The sequence below is a fragment of the Elgaria multicarinata genome, chromosome 2 (assembly GCF_023053635.1).
Source record: "Elgaria multicarinata webbii isolate HBS135686 ecotype San Diego chromosome 2, rElgMul1.1.pri, whole genome shotgun sequence".
NCBI lineage: Eukaryota > Metazoa > Chordata > Lepidosauria > Squamata > Anguidae > Elgaria > Elgaria multicarinata.
Genome location: NC_086172.1, coordinates 58,863,464 through 58,883,861, shown reverse-complemented (window position 1 = coordinate 58,883,861; position 20,398 = coordinate 58,863,464). Strand labels below are relative to the sequence as shown.

Genomic DNA, 20,398 nt, shown 5'->3' with positions numbered 1-20,398 from the left:
CACTGGCTGATGTTGTCAGTGGCTTCAAATCTATGCCAAGGGAAAATGGAAGACAGTAGATTGAATTCTGGCTAGAGATGAGCTTTTGGTCTGAAGGAAAAAGGCAAGTACATGACTGATGGGTTATTTGCACATTCTGTGATAGGAATGCTCTACTGTTGCGTGCCATTTAATATTTAGATGAAGATGACATTTTAAGAGCTCAAAAATGAAAGCTGGATGGCTGAGAATACTGAAGGATAAGAAAATGCTACTAACTCACAAAACGTCAAGTTCATCAATAGATTTAGAACTTCCCTGTATGCTGTTGCAAACATGAAGTATCATGCTGAGAATTCAACCACATAGTTGAAATTAGATGTGATGGCTATACAGGACCTTTTCAGTTCCATTGATGAATTTGACTGTGACCCTTTTGACCAGTCCATGCCTACTTTAAGAACTCACCAATCTGGGATTATTGCTTTTGAACAACACATTCAAGGCTTTGAAACAGTACACCACAATGCTAACTCCCTTGTGAAGGATTTCTTGAATGAACAGAAAATTTCAACACACACACACAAAACATTTGATGCCTCTGTCCACAGGAATAAACAATTGACCTTCAGCAAACCACTTGTGGTGAGGGGAGCAAGAGTTAACACTACAAGTCTGCAATGGAGACTAAACGAAGAAGAAAGCAATAGCAGATGTAAACTTGCTTAAGTACAATAGCAAAGACAAAAACAACCTGTCACCAGTTATGGAGCATTGATATGAGAATATCTCTCAACTCAATCTTTAATACAAATGGACTATGTCCAGAAATTAACATAAATAAAGTTTTCTATAATGTACGGATTATAGAAAAAAAGGAGTTTGTGTCTGTGTTTCCTTAAGATGCAAAAGCATCATTAAATTTGCCTTTTAATAATGTGCTGCTTTTAATAATGTATTAGTTTTTAAATGTTTTAATTAGTTATATGATGTTTCCATTCATGTTGTACCCCACCTTGATCCAGAGGGAGAGGTGGGTATATTATTATTATTATTATTATTATTATTATTATTATTATTATTGTCTTTGTTAATGATCCATATGATAATGATATAACCATTAAAGACAGCAGGTGTAAATCTGTGAATCAACAAATATTTACACCAAGGCTGTTTCTACACCTGCCTTTTTCCTCGGGATCATCCCAGTATCATCCCTGTGCATCCAAATGAAACACAAGGGATCCCAGGAGCAGGCAGGGACGATCCCTCCTTTCTCCTGGAATAATCCTTAGGTGTAGAAAGGGCCCAAGAGTGAATAGAATCTGTGTCAACCAAATTCCAAGACCTGTTCAAAATCAAGGCAATGCCATTCATATGAAGAAATTTCTTAAAGCTGAATTTAGGAAGTATGCAAATCAGCACCTACACAACTGTTTTCTCTACTCCATACTAAATCTGAGCTGAAATTTCTCAAAACACATTTTTCTAAAAAAACATTCTGAGATTTTCTTTTCTCACACTCCTAGAAAAAGAAGGCACTATGCAGATTTTTTTCTTATAGAATCATATAACATCTGCACATAATTCCTTGCACCCTTCATTCTATGTCATTTGCCACCCCCGAACATGCATGCATTTGGCAAAAATGTTCAATCACATAAATAGCCTTACTCTTATTCATTTCTAAAATGAAAACCCTGACACAGTGCACTGACTTAAAATAAAGCAAATATTTCAAATTTGGCAACCCTATTCTTGCAAAGGTGGGCACATCAAGGGTGGTACACACACATAGACTTTCAACATATGGTCCCAATATAATTTTTCAAATGCTCCATTCCATTTAATAAAATAAATTTAATTGCTATTTTTTCATTATTTCTTATTGTTACAGATATGCCTTTGGTGGCACACTACTCATTTTTAAGTCTTTTGTTTTTCAGACACTTTATCACCAACTCCTGTCATTCAAAATAGTCAATGAAATGTACTTCACGTTGTAGCCTATTAAATATTACAGAAAAATAAGGTGAAGAAGACATAAATCCAAGCAGCATAGGCAAGCCTATTAATTTACACTATCAAAGAAGACAGCTACACTGCTAGCAATGATGGAGAAAGATGTTGCACAGTTGCTCAGTTCTTACACATATAAGACTTAAAGATACTAGCATCATGTGGAAAGATGTACCCTTAGTGCATACTGTTATGTAATGTTGGATGTATGACAATATGACAATACGCAATGCAACAATGCCAAAAGTAATGCTAGATTTGATGGAAACAAGAGAAAACCAGGATGGGCATGTACACAGGACTATCAGGGCTGATTCAGACAGGATCTGCACTATTGCTTTAAAACTGTTTATAACAGTAGTGACAACTGTTGGGGCTCATGACACATTCCATATACAGTTTTCAAACTGCTTTCAACATGTCATAACCTGCTTGGTGTAGATATGGCTTCAGATCCAGCAATCAGATAAAATCAGATCCAACAAACTTTATTGGGATCCACACGCCCTGATAGGGCCCATCACACCTTATGCTTTGTTTGTACACACACACACCCACTCCCCCAGCCCCTCATGGCAATGCTACTGCAGCACCCACCAGAAGGAATACATAATTATTTCTACAGTGTTAAGTACTGCTTTACATTTGTATAAAACGGTATATCCTGTTTTTCAATACATATATAACTGCACATAAAATGCTTATTTGTCTCATTGGAAATAACAAGTACTGCCACTAGAATGAGAGTAAGACACATCTGGAAGATGGAGGAAGATGGAGAATGATATTGACAGCACTAGTTTGTACATTGTGCCCAGAAAAAGAAGGGTCCCTTAGTACTATTTATCAAGTAAAGAGAGCTGAGGGCAGGGGCAGCTAAAACCCAGTTCTGATGAGGTTAGAAAGGCAATATATTATTGTAAAACAAGGACTTTGCTCAACATTTGATCCTTCTTGATTTGTTAATTTATTTTCTAACAGGGCAATTTTCCCCTAGTATGTCCATCACAACATTTTTCTCATAATACATGTCTGTCATTTCATTTTGTCTAAGTTACATTGCACAGTATGTCCTTTACGTGAAAGTAATCGGAAAAGAAGATAAAGTGGGAAGTTGTATAAAGCCTAAGTGGTTAAGTAATTGTTTCAATTTATTTTTTCTTTTAACCAGTCTTCTTTTCCCTTTCTAGAAAAAGAAAATACTATGTGAGTCTTTAGAAGAAATATCACATTACTGTCCAAGTAGAGAATATAAACGCAAAGGTAAATGCATACGAGGTGTATTTTCAGCAGATAAAAAACATAACTGAATCCAATAAACATTTTAATGTAGTATGAAAAACAACAAAGATTACTTAAATTCAACTCTTAGAACTGCTTCACATATTACATTTTCTACAACTAGGCTAAGGTCCACAAAATCCTAACACTTAATTTGATTCTGAGAGTTGCCTAGCATCTTACCCACAGAAGTATTATCATTAATACTTGTATATTCAAATAGAAAAAAATACCTGTTAAGGAATTTCAGTCATTCACACATTTTACCAGATGAAGAAATATCCTTAATATTTGCTTAGAAATGGGATTATCTATACTGTCAGAAACAGCTCAATTGCATTAATTCACAGGTGAATTATCTGTGAATAATCTGAGAATGTTTAGGTAGGGTGACCATATGACTGGATTTGCCCAGATTTGTCTGGGTTTTTGTTGGCAAATCTGGGAGGGGGAGGGGAAATCCAGATTTTTTTTCAAAGAGCAGCACTAATGGGAATTAACAAAAATGCTTATAACTCCGTCATTTTTTAAAGATAAAGACATGAAACTTGGCACAATGGTAGCTCTTAGGAAGGGCTTTAGGCAAACCAAATTTGAAACAGATCCGTTCATCCATTGATTTTTTAGGAATTTTTTTAAAATTGAGGTTTTAAAATTATTATTTTTAAAATCGTCATTTTTAAAGATAAAGAGATGAAACTTTGTACCATGATAGCTTTTAGGTAGAGCTTTAGCCATACCAGATTTGAAACAGATCTGGGGCCAGTAGTAAACCCTGTTAACAACAACAGCAGCTTGCAATGAGTGAAGACACAGTCAGAAAAGATATTTGAGGGAAGGGGAGAATGTAACACACAGAGTATAGCAAAAGCTTCAAAGTACAGCAAAACCTACAAAAGTAGGAGTGAGTGAAGTTAATTTCAGATACATTGAATCTCTCACTTGTTCTTTATTTCAGTGATTTTAACATTAAGATGTTATGTAGAACAGATTTGTCTTAAATGTGTGCTGTAAAATCAGACATGTGACCAAGGCTATCTATGTTCGGGTGGGCGTGCCCCCTTGGTGCTGGACACGCCCCCTTGGGGGCGACCATGTTGTCCTCCTTTCTGGTTTCCAAAATATGATCACCCTAGTACAAGCTGCAAACAAAGCTGAAGTGATTTTAGAAAGTTATATTACATGACAAAGTCTGATAAAGTCAGTGCCAAAACTGACTGAAAATGAGATTTTGTTTCATTTATTCAAGTTTTAGGACTCCCGAATATCGATCTGGGCATTGTCCCAATATAATTGTATAGATAATTCTGACAATGAATTATGCTACCCAAAATTTTCCACATATTTTATGGATCTGTCAGAAGAATTTCACATACATATGATTTGCTGGATTTCTTTCTGTAAGGATGCTAACAGGGCCTTTAAAAATGCTGTAAATCCAGAATCTTAACCAACCAGACTTATACTGCTCCAAAAAATCATTTCAGGTGTGTGTGTGTGTGTTTGTGTGTTCTGTTTAAAATTGCTCAAACCATAGTCTAAATTGCTAGGAAACAAATATGTTCATTCCAAATGTAACCACTATGTGTCTTTTGCTTTGTGGAACATAGTTGTATATTGGTTATGCATCTATTCCCTGCCTAAATATATCAATATGACCATCCGGCTATTATAACCTTTTCTTTTTTCTTTTCCTTCAGAGAATGTGTACTTTCTAGCAACTGACAGCACATCCTCTATCTACCAGCAGCTAGCCTAGCTTTCCGCCATTATGTGTGAACAAAGATATCCATCACTGGAAATAAGTAACTCTAGAAAGTACTAACAGGAAGAGTTGACTTTAAAGGGCCCTGAAAACAAATTTCCATTTCAGAATCTGAGCCAAAAGACTTTCCTGCAGATTTTTAGATCTCTAAATCCATAGCAATACAGGAACTTAAAACCCATTACACAGCAACATTTGACCTACAGAAGGAAATAGCCATGCATTGGCTCTCAGGTCTTGTTCAAAAGAGAAGGAGCCAAATATGTGAACCACCCAGAGAGCTTTGGCTATGGGGCGGCATACAAATGTAATAAACAACAACAACAATAAAATGGAAGCCAGTTCTGGTGACCGTAGGAAGATTTTCTATACAATTTGGGCAATTTCTGTAATTAGTGGATTTCTAGTATTATACTCCCTCATAAAGCATTGCCACCTGGAAGCTTATGCATGGATTGATGTTGAGGCTCAACCACTGCCATTATGGGAGCTGCACTCTTTTTCCCCGTTATGCCCATGGCATCAATGCTACCTCATCATGCAGTGCCTTCCCCATGAGCTTTTGTGGCTCCAGTTCAAAGCAACATCAAGCTGCAGTGATCTCCTTCAGACAGGGAGAAATTGTGTTCCCTTACCATGACTCTGCTTCCTGCATCTCTTCTGCTTCTGCAACAAGCTGTAATTGCACAAGGATGAGAGCAGGAAGAGAGCAGCAACCACGTGGCTTGTACAACCTAAGTGCAGTTGAACAGGACAGTGGCCTCTGGTGGGCATTTTATAGTGCAACATTGCCTGCATACAGCAGGAAAACTTGACAAATATTGATTCATCCAAGAAGAGTCGGGTTTTCTTAGGTTTTATTTTTAGCGCTAGAACAGGAAAATGGAACAGAAGATGCACATGAGGCTGATGGCAGCATCAGAATGACCTGTGAACATCCGTGAGTGGGCAGTTTAAAGAAGCTCAAAGAAAGAAGCCCTTGCCAACTTGTTATTATAAGTATAATAATATTATAATTATAATATTATACCCAGACATTTCCTGAACTTTGGGGAGGTTAATGTGCCCTCAAACCCTCTGAAATAGTGAAAACTTTAGCAAGTTGAGCTACATGGCATCACAAAGCATGCCAGAATGCTGAGCTGGAAACTGGAAGTCAACTGGAAACCTAGTACAGAAGCATATTTTGAGGGAGCCAAGAGTCTCCCACTCTGGGGAAGCCAAGAGGACCAGGGGAAACAAATGGAAAGTCTGTATCTCAACTGTACCACTGCAGTCTACAGGTGGGGGTTTTGTTACAAGAAAATATTCTTATACACAGAAAATTAACATGTAAGGGGAGGGGGAGAAAAGCTAAGTTTTAAGCTCTATCCATGTAGTATCACTCAGGCATAGGGACCATACAGGTGAGCTTACCTGCTCAGCCTGCCACTTGCCCCTAGACTACCAGGCAATAACATCAGAGTCTTTTCATTGCTGGATTCTTTTATTACTAAAACTTCTTAGAACAGTGACACCAAACTCCCTCAGCAAGGCCCACAACACCAACTGACAGAAACAGAGGCTCCGCCCAGGCCTTCGATGAGGACCTGGAGACTAGCAGCTACAGGCCTCTTAAAGGTATATACATCCACATATCACAATCCATAGCATCTAGATTTCTATGTGCAAGCAATATTTTGTTGTACTGAGGAAAATTCCATCATATGAACCTCCACCTGCAGTCCAAACTAAGGCATGTCGCTAAACTAGGCCTTAAAATTGTTCTGGAGCTGTATGAACACACTGAGCTTCCAACATCTTATCAATATTTACTAGGTACTGGAACTTTTATAAAGTAGAAGGAAGATGAGCTATATCTTGGGCAGAACCCTATGGGGTATGATTGGCTCTTGGTTTTGTCAATTTAAGGAGAGACAGTTTGATTGTCCTGATGGACCAGGCAGCTCAGATTCTGATTACACTTCTGGGATTCCTGCAAAGTAGATAAAAGGTACAATGGGATGTTGGATATGTTTTAAGCATGCTAGGACCTACCCTGACAAATACAAAGGGCTGTAAAAGGGATCAGTAAAGGAAAATGTGTAGTAGGATAATTCTCCTAGCAATGATCCTCTAGCAGCCCCAAGGGACAGATTCATTTCTTACAGCACTCCTTCCTAATAAATAAAATAAAATATTTGGTAAATGTGGTTTACAATGAATGTAAAAAAAAATCATGATGGAGTTGAATACATTAACGCCTGAAGATATCTTGTAAGAGTTCATTTATAATACCTTATGAGAGCATCCAGTTTAACTTGCTAAATATAAAAATGTACATATTTTGTAATTATATGTACAAGGCTGATGAATGCAGGCAACTTTAATAAAGTGTTATGCACGCGTTTATGCACCCCATTCATTTCATGCTCCACTTGCAATGCACTCGTATGATGAAATTTTATTAAAAATCTAATAAAGAAATAAATAAAGCCAATATCATTATGAAACAGGTAAGGACAAAATAATTCAATACACTCATACAGAAATTCTAGTTTAATGGCTAGGCAATACAGAAAACAGAAACAAAAATAAGAATCAGAAAAAGAGAAGAAAAGGTTTAAAGAGAAGCAACAAGAGAAGCTATTTTGAGGAGGTTGACAATTTCACTTTTGTGCCTTAATGCTGGCATTCCATTAATCACCACCATCTGCATAAACAAAGCTGAGATACAAAGAACTATTTTATGCATGTCCAAGTATCCAAGAACCTGAACATGCGCAATGGGTTGATTTCTTGTTTTTTCCCCCCTTTTCTCCTTGAAGATCATAGCTTCTCCTGGTAGACCACACATTGCTATTGGAAGGCCCCTGAGGTTAAAAAATGATTTGACATGCAGAACGTGTGTGTTTGTGTGTGCGTGCAGAACTTGTGTGTGTGTTTTCAATCCTAGCTAATGATAATTGTAATAATTTGTTTACGGGGCATTATCTTGTTGTAATCTATACAAAAACACTGTAAGCTACAGTAAGTCAGTACTATCCCCAAATTCCAAAGGAGGGGGTGGCTGAGAGTGAGAAGCTTACCAAGTTCCATCTAAAGAGTTCAAAGTTGAAGCAAGATTCAAACTGGAGTCCTTTATTTCTAGTGCAGTCTCTGGCTATTATGCTACTTCAATTCTCACCTTTTTATTGGTATCATATATCATAATCATAACTCCATTATAATAACCCCACAATTGTCAGATTATGGCGCATACTATTTATACCATTCAATAGTTCATTTTCATGTGAGTACTACAAATCAGTAGGTTCTACCCTATTGCATTCTGCAATCAAGAAATGTTACACTGTCATACATTTCCTTCATGTGCCTTGACTGTGGTTAACACTTAATTTTAACTTAAATTTAAATTTTACTGTTCTAATTCTGTATTTTAATCTTATATCAATTTCTGCTGTGTGGTTTTATCCTGGTTGGGCTTTTTATACTGTATTTTGTATTTGTGTTTTTAGACTGTTGGTTGTTTTATTATGGTTTTAATTTTTGTGAACCGCCCAGAGAGCTTCAGCTATTGGGCGGTATAAAAATGTAATAAATAAAATAAAAATAAAAATAAATAATGAACATAAAGCATATGAAGCTGCCTTATTCTATTTGTACATCTAGTCCAGTTAGGGATGGATGGACTCATCCGTGCCCATGCTTGGCGGGTGCTCATGGAGTCATTGCTGTGGGGCACCCCCTTGGCTGTGTGAGTCCCTGGAAGGCTTGGCAAGCCGTCCAGGAGGGCCCCACAGCCACCCACTCCTTGATGTGAGACACCCTTTTTAACACAATATGGCAGCTCTGCAATTTTCATATTTTTAATATTGTGAAAAATGGCAGCCATCCAGGACCATTTCTACAACATTCGAGGTGTAGAAGGCCACCGTCTTGCTTAACAATGGCAGCTTGCATCGAGAAGCAGGTGACTGCTGGGTGCTCTCGGAATGTGCCCCGCAGCTGAGCGACCTTCGTCCGTTGAATTCCAACCCCATGCCAGGTGCTTGCAACATCACTGTCTGCTCAATGGATAGCGACCCCCCCCCCCCAATGTCTCAGGCAGAAGCTTTTTCAGCTCTACTATGTCAAAACTTTAAAACAGAGATGGTAAGATTGGGTCTGGGAATAACAGGCCATAACCACTTCAAAGTAAAAGAGCCCAGCCTCAAAATTTAATCATCTCTGAATTCAAAATACAAGGGTTTGTTTCTACTCAGGTACATATATACATACATATATATGGAATTTGGGAGAAAAATAACGCAGATGTCCCATGTTTTTTTCTGTATATGGGGTATATCAAACATTATGGTACTGGAAAAATTACAATAGCTACCATTGTTCTGCTAACAGGGCAGTATCCAATGGTACGCTTATGCCCCTGCAGATTCTTTTGCACCCTCCAATTCCAGTTGTACAATGGTGAATTAGGGCTTCTGGGGAGCGACACAAAACAAGCACAAACACTGGTTGCTAGAAGCAGGCAGGTTGGTGAAGGTCATATAAAAGAGCTCCAATGACCTGCACCCTTACAGAAATAAGCATTTCTGCTCATTTCGGAGGTTTAACCTGGAACCCCTGATTTGTCATTTCGCAAGTGGTAGGGGCTGTTATTGCAAAAGCATTGGTAGGCTGTGAGTGCAACAGAAGCAGCGGTAAGCCCTGTGGACACATGGACAGGATTGGATACTGCCGACAAGCAACATATACACCATAATGGCTTGTGGAACACATAGCAGGATAACTTTTGTAATGCCTTGTGGAATGGCTTATGGAACAGCTTGTACAAGTGGAATCAAAGTATTGGCTTTGACACTTGCACAAGGATGTAATCAGAGTTTCCATAAATGGTAAAAGCTTCATGCTAGCAGAATGACACCAATGGATTTAGCCGTGTGTGTATGTGTGTGATGGTTCTGGAGATCTCTCCTTTCTTCTGAGTCCCCTTCACTACAGCCTATCCCATTCATTACAGTCCTTGAGCACTTCATAAGCATTGGGGCAGAGAGGTAGTGGGGAACTCCAGTTACGGAACTCCAATCATGAAGAGTGGATGAGAAGTCTGCTTATACGAACTCCATTCCTCTGACATATTGTACTGTATTCTGTTCTATTGTTATTATTATTGGGATGATTTCAGACTAAGTTAGTCATGCTTTAGTCTTACTGAAGTCTAACAGCTTGTGTTACTCAGGACTCAGGACTACTATTGGCATTCATCATCATCATCATCATCATCATCATCATCATCATTTTTAAATCCAACAGTGTGCTAGCAAAAGTCCACTACTCCAACAGAACTTTCTCCCTCTTCCTTCTCCCTTGCAATTCTCTATATCATCCAAAAATCTGCTCCAGAGGACTTCCCAGTCTTATGGAGTAGTTTTGAGGGTGTGTTGGAGGCTGCAGAGAAGAGGGGAAATTGCCCCTGCCCTACTGGTTCCATTGATGGAAGCAGTACCATTTAGTAGAATGATACCATTGGATCAAATCCATTAATATTAATTTTACCCAACTTTTCTCTTTAAAAATGCACAAAGCAGTTTACAAAAGTTAAAAAGAAGAAATAAATGAACAAACAACCAATACAAAATGATCCTATAGCAATAAAAGCAGGCAGTAAATAAAAGCAAAAGAGCTGCCAATTCAGAAGCAAAAGACAGATTAAAATCATATATTAAAAGCAAGCTGAAATACAAGGGTCTGTAACACTTGTCTAAAAACTAAGAGAAGCAACCCAGTGTATTTCCATGGAAACCATAATTCCACAGTCTAAGTGCCATCATTGAAAATGGCCTGTCTTGGTATCTGACTGTCCGATGTCACATAAAGGTGGTAGCAACAGCAGGATTTCTGGTGTTGATTTTAATATCTGTGCAAGTTCATGTGGGAGCAGAAAGCTCCTGAGGTAACCTGGTCTCAAGCAATTTAGAGCTTTAAATGCTACAGTCACCATACTAAAAATAAATAAATAAAGCAAACACTTCAGCATCCATTCATAGATCAGAATTATTACTTTAGAATTCGGCAAGTGAAATCCAAACAGATTATGTAAGCAAATATACTTGAAAAGCCTGCTAGGTGATTTGAAAAATCTCCCATTCTTTGTTAAGGGAATTACTAAACAAATCAGTTTGAATACAACTTCTCCTAATTTCTTTTGAAACATCACTCCAGTCAGATCAAGTCAAGTTTACCATCTGTTGAGAGCACAAATGCAGCTCCATTCAAGAATTATATTATGCAGCTTCCTTTGCAAAGTTTACATGCAAGCTGTTCTTGTCAAAATTAAACCCATTGTGATGATTCATCTTAATATTCAATCAGACGTTAAGTAAAGAGTGACAAAAGTCCACATATGGATGACAAGCTGTTTCAGCAGTAAATATTTTCCTATTTATTGAACAGAGTCTTATGGCATTGTTTTATGGAAGCTGCTACAGACTTATCTGTCTGTAGAGTAATATAAAATAAGAATAAAACAGCCACTGCAAAATCCAGGTATTCCCACCTCTTATATTATTGCAACATGTGGCTGCTTGCTGTTGCTGCTGCTAAAGATTACTAACTTATTTGTCTGGTATATATTAGGCTGATCAAATAATGGAACAGAATTTCTTAATAATTTATATTATTAGGTTCCTCTTTTCACTGTTGGTAAATTGTTAATACAACTCAGGTATAAAATGTATCTATAAATGAGATATGTTTATAAAACACTGATACAAAATATCTTAATGTTGCATATTCATTCACGAAGTCCTAAGCTGCCTATAACAAAAACTAACAGTGAAATTCCTCCCATCTTTCTTACAGTGCAATTTTATACGCCTCCCCATTGTTGATTGCTAAAAAGGACTTAGTGTTGGTGATGCTCCTCCACTCTGTGTGTGGATGGGTGGGGGGGCAGATACGGACTCCAGGAACTTTTTTAGATGAGTCTGTTAATCCATTTTATTTGTTTCTGTTTTTGCCGCAGAATTAAAGTCAGATCTCTACCCAAACAGCTTTTCTATTTCTGCCTTTCTGTACTTTCTGTACTTTTCCATTTCTGCCTTTCTGTACTTTCTGCTACACAACCTCTAGGTGGTGCTGTGTAATAATAGACTAACACAACTACACTAGTAAGGACTTGGGCTTTGTTTCAGGATGAAAAAAGATACTACATTTTCCCCATGCCAACCCATGGCCCCTGCACAAAAGTGCTCTTAAAAAACAGAAGGAAAACTGTAATCATGACATCATCTAAAGAATCCATAAAGAACCACGAGTGAAGAATGACAAGTGCATCATAAAAACCTCATGTAGAAAAGCCCCAATAAGTCAGAAGCCCCCGGGCAGAAAAAAAGCCACTTCAGATTACTTATCAATAGAGCATAAAAGTTACATTGGAATTCAATGTATAGGATGTTTTGACAATAAAACAATAAAAAGTATTTTTTCAGTTTCTCCATGCATTTTGAAATGGCATAGAAGTATGTAGAAGCTGAACAGTTCTGCAGAGACTTCTTATGGGAGCAAGGAGCAGAGGCAAGTAATATGTTGTATCATTTATCTGATTTTCAGGAGTTGCCACAAGAAAGTTTGTGGTTGTAAGTGGCAGGGGAAACATCCTGTGTCAACCTATGAAGGTTGACTAATTAGCTGCCCTTTATAGTCAACCATTCTTCCAAGGAGTTTCCAAATCCAACCATTTATACTGGTCGCTCTAAGGCTGCAATCCTATATAGACAGATGTACCTGGGAGTACACTGGACTCAGTGGGACTTAGATTTTAGTAATTATGTATAAGATTGCACTGCACATCACTCTCAAGTGCAATAACCAACCACCAACAGTGCAGAAAATACATTTGTTTTCCTCCTCTAGTTACCCTCTAACAGCATTAAAGGTAACCATAAGGATTATGAAATCAGATGCAGCAGCAATGATGTGTTGCCTGGGATACCAAAAATGATTTAAAAAAAAATGTTTTTCCCACATGAACAGCAGACCACCCCCTCACCAATGTCATATTACCGTGCCATATTACAAGCTGCCTCAAATTTTTTTTAAAACAAATGGTTTGCCATGTGAAATGTGACATCAAGACAGGTACAGCAAAAATACAATTGCTTCATTCTTTGGATACAGGCTGTTAAGTATTCTTCCCCTATCTACCTTCTTTTCCTATGCCCTGTACAAGGACAAATAATAAAATGGATAACTAGAAATACTTTTCTCTAAAGGTGTGTTTTATTTAAGTTTGGATAACCAGCACTCCTTCCAAGTGAGAAAGTATTAAAGTTATCAGTACTATTAATGCTATTAATTAATCCAAACCTAGACTAATGATAATACACAAAGAACTAAAGTATCTGAACTTTTGCTGCTGCTGCTACTTCATTTCCCCCACTCCTCCTTTGGCATTCAAACAAGCACCAAATGATCATTATCAACTATGGAAAGCCTTACCCCAAACTAGGATCAACAGCAACTGCCATGGGGTTATGGAGGTCAAGGTCAATCAGGACAATACACACAGTTCCGTTGTAGTTGCATACGAAGATGGTGTCACTTGTACGATCCACAAAATAAAAATTTCCAGTAAGCCAGTCGATTGCCATTTGCTGTATATCTGTCATAAGGAACAAGTTGTTAAATTAGTTATGCCACTTTCATTTATTTATTTATTTATTTATTTATTTATTATTGCATTTATATCTTGCCTTTTTTCCTGCAAGGAACCCAAGGTGGCGTACATAATCCTCCTCCTCCTCCTCTCCATTTTGTCCTCACAACAACAACCCTGTGAGGTTGGTTGGGCTGAGAGTCTGTGACTGGCCCAAAGTCACCCAGTGGGTTTTCATGGCTGAGTGGGAACTAGAACCCGGATCTCCTGATTCCCAGTCCAACACTTTAGACCACTATACCACACTGGCTCTCATTTGAATAACTGTAGATATTACACCAAAGGAGATGTGCCATACGTTTGAAAGAATTCAAGCTGTTAATCATTTCTACGTGAATAAGGGATAAAGTAAAATTTTGCCATAGTAAAATGTGGCGGGGAAAGTTACAGTCATCTCTTTAATTTTCTTATATTTCAAAGGAATTTCAGGTAAAAATGACCTGAGTTGTAGTAGAGAAAGCAATGATTACAACATAAAAACCTTAACATTTCACAGTGGGTGAACACATCATAGTAGTACTAATAATTATGGCATTTTTCACAGAAGCAACAGCTTCTCAATTTGTAACTAATCACAGAAGTGAGATATGAAATGAGGCACAAGAATCACAAAAAGTACAATAAAATCATCAAGATTCCATTCCTTATTTTAGTAAAGTTATACATCTGAAAGTTCTAGAAATCCAGGATGATCCTTCCAAATTTTAAGAATAATAATAAATGAAAAACATTATCAGAATTGTCTCCCTATCTACACCTCTATCATGTCTCGCTTTAGCCTCCTTATTTCCTAGCTGAACAATCCCAGCTGTTGTAACCTCATAGTGGAGATGCTCCAGTTACTTGATCATTTTAGTTGCCCTTTTCTACACTTTTTCCAGCTCTGCCACATATATGCCATATATATCTTTACAGTGGCAACACACTGGGCTGACATTTTCCAACGAGCTGTCCACCACAACCCCAAGATCTCTTTCTTGGTTGGTCACCGCCAGCTCAGATCCCATCAGGTTATACTTGAAGTTGGGATTTTTTGTCACAACGTGCCACTGTTTTATCGTATTCTTAAATAAGTAAATAAATAAATAGGAACAAGGTGTGACATTGAAGTCAAGAAATCACTATTATGTATAGAGAATGGAAAGCATTTAACAAAAGTTTTTTAAAAAAGGATTTCTCCATACAACTATATATCCCATACAGTTGTATTACAGAAAACACGACACAAAATTATAATCAAAGCCAAATTATCAAAAGATGTATGTATGTTTTTGTCTAATACCCTTGGAAAAAAGGGAGGGCTTTTGCCTTGTGACATGGTTCACTGGACAATATCTTATGAAGCAATGTATCACTAGCTATTTAGCAGCTTGGCAATTCAGTGTTCTTTAATCTATTGCATTTGACAGCTACAAAACATGTGTTGTGTACTTTGTATGTTGAGAGATTGCTTGCTCTTTGTGTCTTGTGCCTGTCTTATTGTGTTTGTGTTAGGCATCCTGCTTGTGAATTATAAATGACATATTGCTTTCAAGAGCGGAAAGTTGTAATGAATTACCAAAGTTTGCCTCGGCCTAAAAAGCACATTCCACACTTTTCTAAGTACATGAAAAACCTACTTAACTAGTGGATGCATTTTTAATGAATAAGGCTTTTAATCTCTGCAGTGTTTCTCTCTCACTGAAGAAATAAAGGACATTAAACTTCTTTGAGTTTTGTAGCCCTGTAGTTGTCAGGCAAGTTGATTCCAATATACCTAGTTTAACAAACCTTTGGAGATGTTTCTTCTTTTTTTACTTGGCTTGTTTTCCCCTCCCCCTGCTGGTTATTCAAATATGTTTGGAACTAACCTCTGAAGGTTACACATTGCATTTTAGACCTATGTGGTAACTACTAATTTAGAGGCAAATTATGTACACACTAATTAACTTGTATCTCAAAATATTATTAAGAGAGTTTCAGTGGTGCTTTTAGTGTCCCTGGGTGAAACACCAAATTGTGCTCCCTATCATGTAAATTGTACTCACTTTAAAGCGTAAGTAAGAATATATTACTTACTGAATATATTACTTACTGATTGAAGCTAGTTTTATGCTGAAATGTTTCACATTTTAAAAATCTTGTTTATATAAAAATATTTTTTGATTTATAAACTAGATATCCAAATTTAATACATGTTAGGAGCTAGTATGCAGAAGCAAATTGAGAGTAGAAAATTCTGACTTTTAAAAACATATGCCTTACTTTCATGCCTGGCACAGGCAGGGTGTGGGAAGGCTATTGTGGGTGGGAGTGGGAAACAAGGCATGGAGGCAGGCCATTTGTGGCCTCAATGGAGAGGGGAGGGGGAAATTGAGACCATAAAATCATGGTACCCTCCCCTCTTCCTCATCTTTGCAACGCAGCTCCCTCCCTCCCTCCCTATAGGCAGTGTGGGCTTGTTGGTCTTCCATTAGGGAGGCCGAGTAGGAATTTTTTGCTCATAATCTTTCATTGGTTATGAGTTTTTTCGCCTACTTTACACTGTAAGACAGACAGGGAGAAATAATTAGGTTGATTTGGCTTTATTAACAATTTGGTCACAATTATGATAGGCAGGTATGTGCGGGCATCTTGAGCAGGGTTAGGGTCGGTGAGCATTCTGAGGCACCATTGCAGTGAACGCTAATTCCTGAGGTTCCGCACCAGTTAGTTTTATGGCCCAGCTGGCGGGAATAAGGGTTACCTTTGAGGCCAACCTTCCTCATCGACTTGGAGCTTTACAGTGCAAGGGGCGGTGACACGGAAGACCTCCCTACCCCAAAAGGGGAAGCCTGGGAGATGGTGAACATTGAGGCACCACTCTCAGGCCGTGAATGTCTCGCCCAATAAAACCACAGCATGAGACCGGATTAGAGAAGATGCCCGCTTAGGTTTTCCCTTAGTGCAAATCTATTAATAAATGTGGCCCTATTTAAATCTCAATCTTGTGTCTGCCTTGTTATTTCAAACACTCCACATTCCCCACAATGCCCTTATTGTTATTGTTTTTTGTCACTGCAGCACTGTAAACTTAAAGGATGTTAATTAACATTAGTATGCTAATAATCCTATAGCAGAGTGCTAAATTTTATTAGATGTAACAAGGCAACACAATGTAGAAAGACAAGGAAATTTCATTCATTATATTACATTTTTACATGGGATTCCCATTGACCTCCCATTCAAGGAGCTGATTACATCGAAACAGGATTAGTTTCAGTAATGGTAGAATCTCACTTGCTACCATCTCTTTAACTGAGACATATGAGAGTTAAGGTTGACTTAATTTACCTCTCACTACCTTGGCTTTTTGAGATGAAAATATCAAAATAGGAGTTTCCACTAAAACTCAGATTTCACTGTCAGGTTAATTATTGCATCAATTACTTAGACAATAGCTTAAGTATTACTACAGTACCTCTAACAGTTGTAATGAAAATATATTTGGCTGGAAACTGGAGTGACAGAAAAGCCCCTATTGGCTGATATTTAAGGCCTGTTCCTCCAGCTATTGCTTGCGGATGGGTAAGAACTTTGTTTCACTTCAATTTCCAAAAGAATTTATGAAAAAATGCAAAATTGTCCATATTAGGGACAAAAAGAACTTGAGATTTAAAAAATGTATATGAGAGAAACCAGAAGTGACAGATTCATCCATCCTTGCCCAGGTCTTTGACTGTTTTGCTCTTCAAAGTCTGGGTTTGAATCCCTGTATACTCAACCATGTTAGTACTTAATTACGGTTGCCAGCTGTTTTTTTCCCTGAAAGGCCACCTCATTTTTAACAGCTATACAGGTACATCATGGTCCTCTCCATGTTGGGAATAGCTATACCTATTTACACATTACATTTTAGACCTATGTGGTAACTGCTAATTTAGAGGCAAATTATGTTCAAACTGAGCCTCGTGTGGCACAGAGCGGTAAAGCTCAGCAGTTTCTGCAGCTGAAACTCTCCCCATGGCCTGAGTTGGATCCCAGCGGAAGCTGGTTTCAGGCAGCCGGCTCGGGTCAACTCAGCCTTCCATCCTCCCCAGGTTGGTAAAATGAGTACCCAGTTAGCTGGGGGAAAGGTAATAACGGGCGGGGAAGGCAACGGCAAACCACCCCGCTATAAGGCCTGCCAAGAAAACATCAGCGAAAGCTGGCGTCCCTCCAAGAATCAGTAATGACTCAGTGCTTATACGAGAGGTTCCTTTCCTTCCTATGTACAGACTAATAACTGAATGCAAGAGAAAACAAAACAAAGAGGTTCACCTAGGGTGACCATATTTGGGAAACCAAAAAGGAGGACACCTAGTGTGTGTGGGGGGGAAGCAGCTTTCTGAGTCCTGCAGAAAGTACGTTATTCCCCCGCCACCTTAAAGAACCCGATTGGAGTGGAGGAGGGGAAAGGATTTCATTCTGCACCACCACCATCCACTCCAATTGGGGCCTTTTCTATAATGTCCACGAATGACCCACTTTCCCCTTTAAGACCTCAATTGGAGCTTGGGGTGGGGGAATGATGTGCCTCAAGAAAGCATGTCATTCCCTCCTGCCATTCTAATGGCAGCCTTAAAGAGGAAGGTGTGTCATTCCAGGACATTATTGAAAATTATAGAAAATCCCCCCTGACACCATGGAAAGAACAAAACCAGGACAAATCCGGGGAAATCCTGACAGTTGGTCACCCTAGGTTCACCCATCCCTGCAACTGCTAATAAGCATGACTTTCGTTGTCTCTATGCCTTCCTTATTAGATCTGCTGTTATTTTCTAGGCCACAAAATATAGCTTTGAAAGAGTAGGCTTAGACTTAAAAGGCTGCTTTATTTGGGTGGATAGATGCGGAAAACTGAGAGAGCCATGAGAGTGGAGAATTTTGAAGTACTTTGACAAGGGAAACAGAAGAGTTGAGTCGAAAGGTTGATGAGGCAGTGAGTAAGAAGGTTCCCAGTCTACACTGCTCTTACCAATATGCCCCCTTCCTCCCAATTTACATTCAGTGACAATTTATTTTATTTATGTATTCAAAACAAGTATGTCCCGCCCTATATCAATAAGATCTCAGGGCGGAGTACATGGTGCATGGTGTGAGCTGTACACAAACATGCACATGAGTTTGGGGCAATAATGTGCCAGGCAACAATAGGGGGAAGGGAGGAGCTGCCTCTTTCTCCTAAGCCCCATCCTGTTCTCCAGACATCCCATTTTACGGGTTCTACTTTTCATGACCCTAGCCTCTTCCACACCCACAGTATCACATTAATGTGTTGTACCCTGACATGCTGCTGAATACCTAGCATAGCAGACACCTCAGCATCAACAAGAGCAGGATAGTATTCCAAGTTCTTCGAGAGCAATCCTATGGGCTAGCTGTCCAAATGATGGAGGGCTCTGTTGACAGAGTTCTCCATTCATACTGAGCCTTGCCAAGTTTTTGCTGGCAGAGCAGGAGGAGTGATGGAGGCTATTTCTGCCTCTCCTTAGCAGCAATTTTCATTAGACCAGCCTTTCCTTCTCTAACTTGCTCTCTTGTCCAAGGGGTTGGGACAGGGGCCAACAGATCCATGGCCTCTCACCTCCCTGCCCACTGGCCCACCTGAATGCATGCATTTCCACTCTTTTTTTTTTTTTTACATTTCTATACCGTCCAATACCCGGAGCTCTCTGGGCGGTTCACAAAAGACCTCTTGCTAAGGTCATTGTCCATTCCTTACTACAGCACTGTATCTTGCCATTTCCTTTGATGAGAACCGCCTCCCCGCACACATACTTGAAGTATGTCCATAATATGCTAAGGATTTAATAGCCCTTTATTAGTATGCTAATAGTCTTTTTCCAGTATGTAATCCTCTATACATATTTTAAGCACCATAGAAAATTACATTTCTGAAGCACTGATCAAGTTAGTTGCTTATTCCACCAGTTGTCTTAGTTGCCAAGGGCAAATAACACATCAAGGACTGCCCAGAAGAGCAATCTGAATGACAGTTATCAAGGGAAAAATCATTTGTGTTGTTTGTAATATTTGTAGACGGTTGTTTTTCACAGATCTCATACCATTCAAGCAGTTTCATATCAGTCCTTGTGAAATTGCTCTTCATTGGCATGAGAGCTGTGAATGTTATTCTCTCTTTCCTGTTGTACTGAAGACAAACCAATGACTAGCACTTCCAGCATGAAACTGAAAATAACATCCCCAGCTCTGTGGTAAATGGAAATATATATATATATATATATATATATATATATATATATATATATATATATATATTCACCTGACATATTGTAACCTGTGCTGGATGGTGTTACATTTTCCCGAAGATTCAGGCTTGCAGTTTGGGTATACTCTTGGACTTGGCCCTGAGGTTTTGGCCTGAGACAAGTGCACCAACTGCCTCATTTCTAGAGATGTCTGATCTTGCCACAGTCATTCCTTAGTTATATTCCATTTGGTCTACTGTAATACACTCTTATGTGGGTCTACCTTCAAAACCTGGTCAAATACTTCAGTTGGTCTAGGATGCTTTGGCCAGACTGTAGACCAGAGCTGGTTACAGGGAGCATGTGACTTCCTTGTTACAGCAGCTTCACTGGCTGCCACTCTGTTTCCAGGCAGAATACGAAGTGCTGGGTTATGAGCTATAAAGT

The 20,398-nt window shown here is 38.6% G+C and overlaps 1 protein-coding gene across 1 annotated transcript in view; it reads right to left on the bottom strand.

The window, feature by feature from the left end:
* The window catches only part of LRP1B (LDL receptor related protein 1B), a 976,641-nt gene that overhangs the window by 383,086 nt on the left and 573,157 nt on the right, over positions 1–20,398 (bottom strand). Inside the window, exon 7 of the mRNA XM_063116589.1 lies at positions 13,526–13,688. Within this exon, the coding sequence (XP_062972659.1) occupies positions 13,526–13,688 (163 nt within the window). The remainder of the gene's footprint in view (positions 1–13,525; positions 13,689–20,398) is intronic.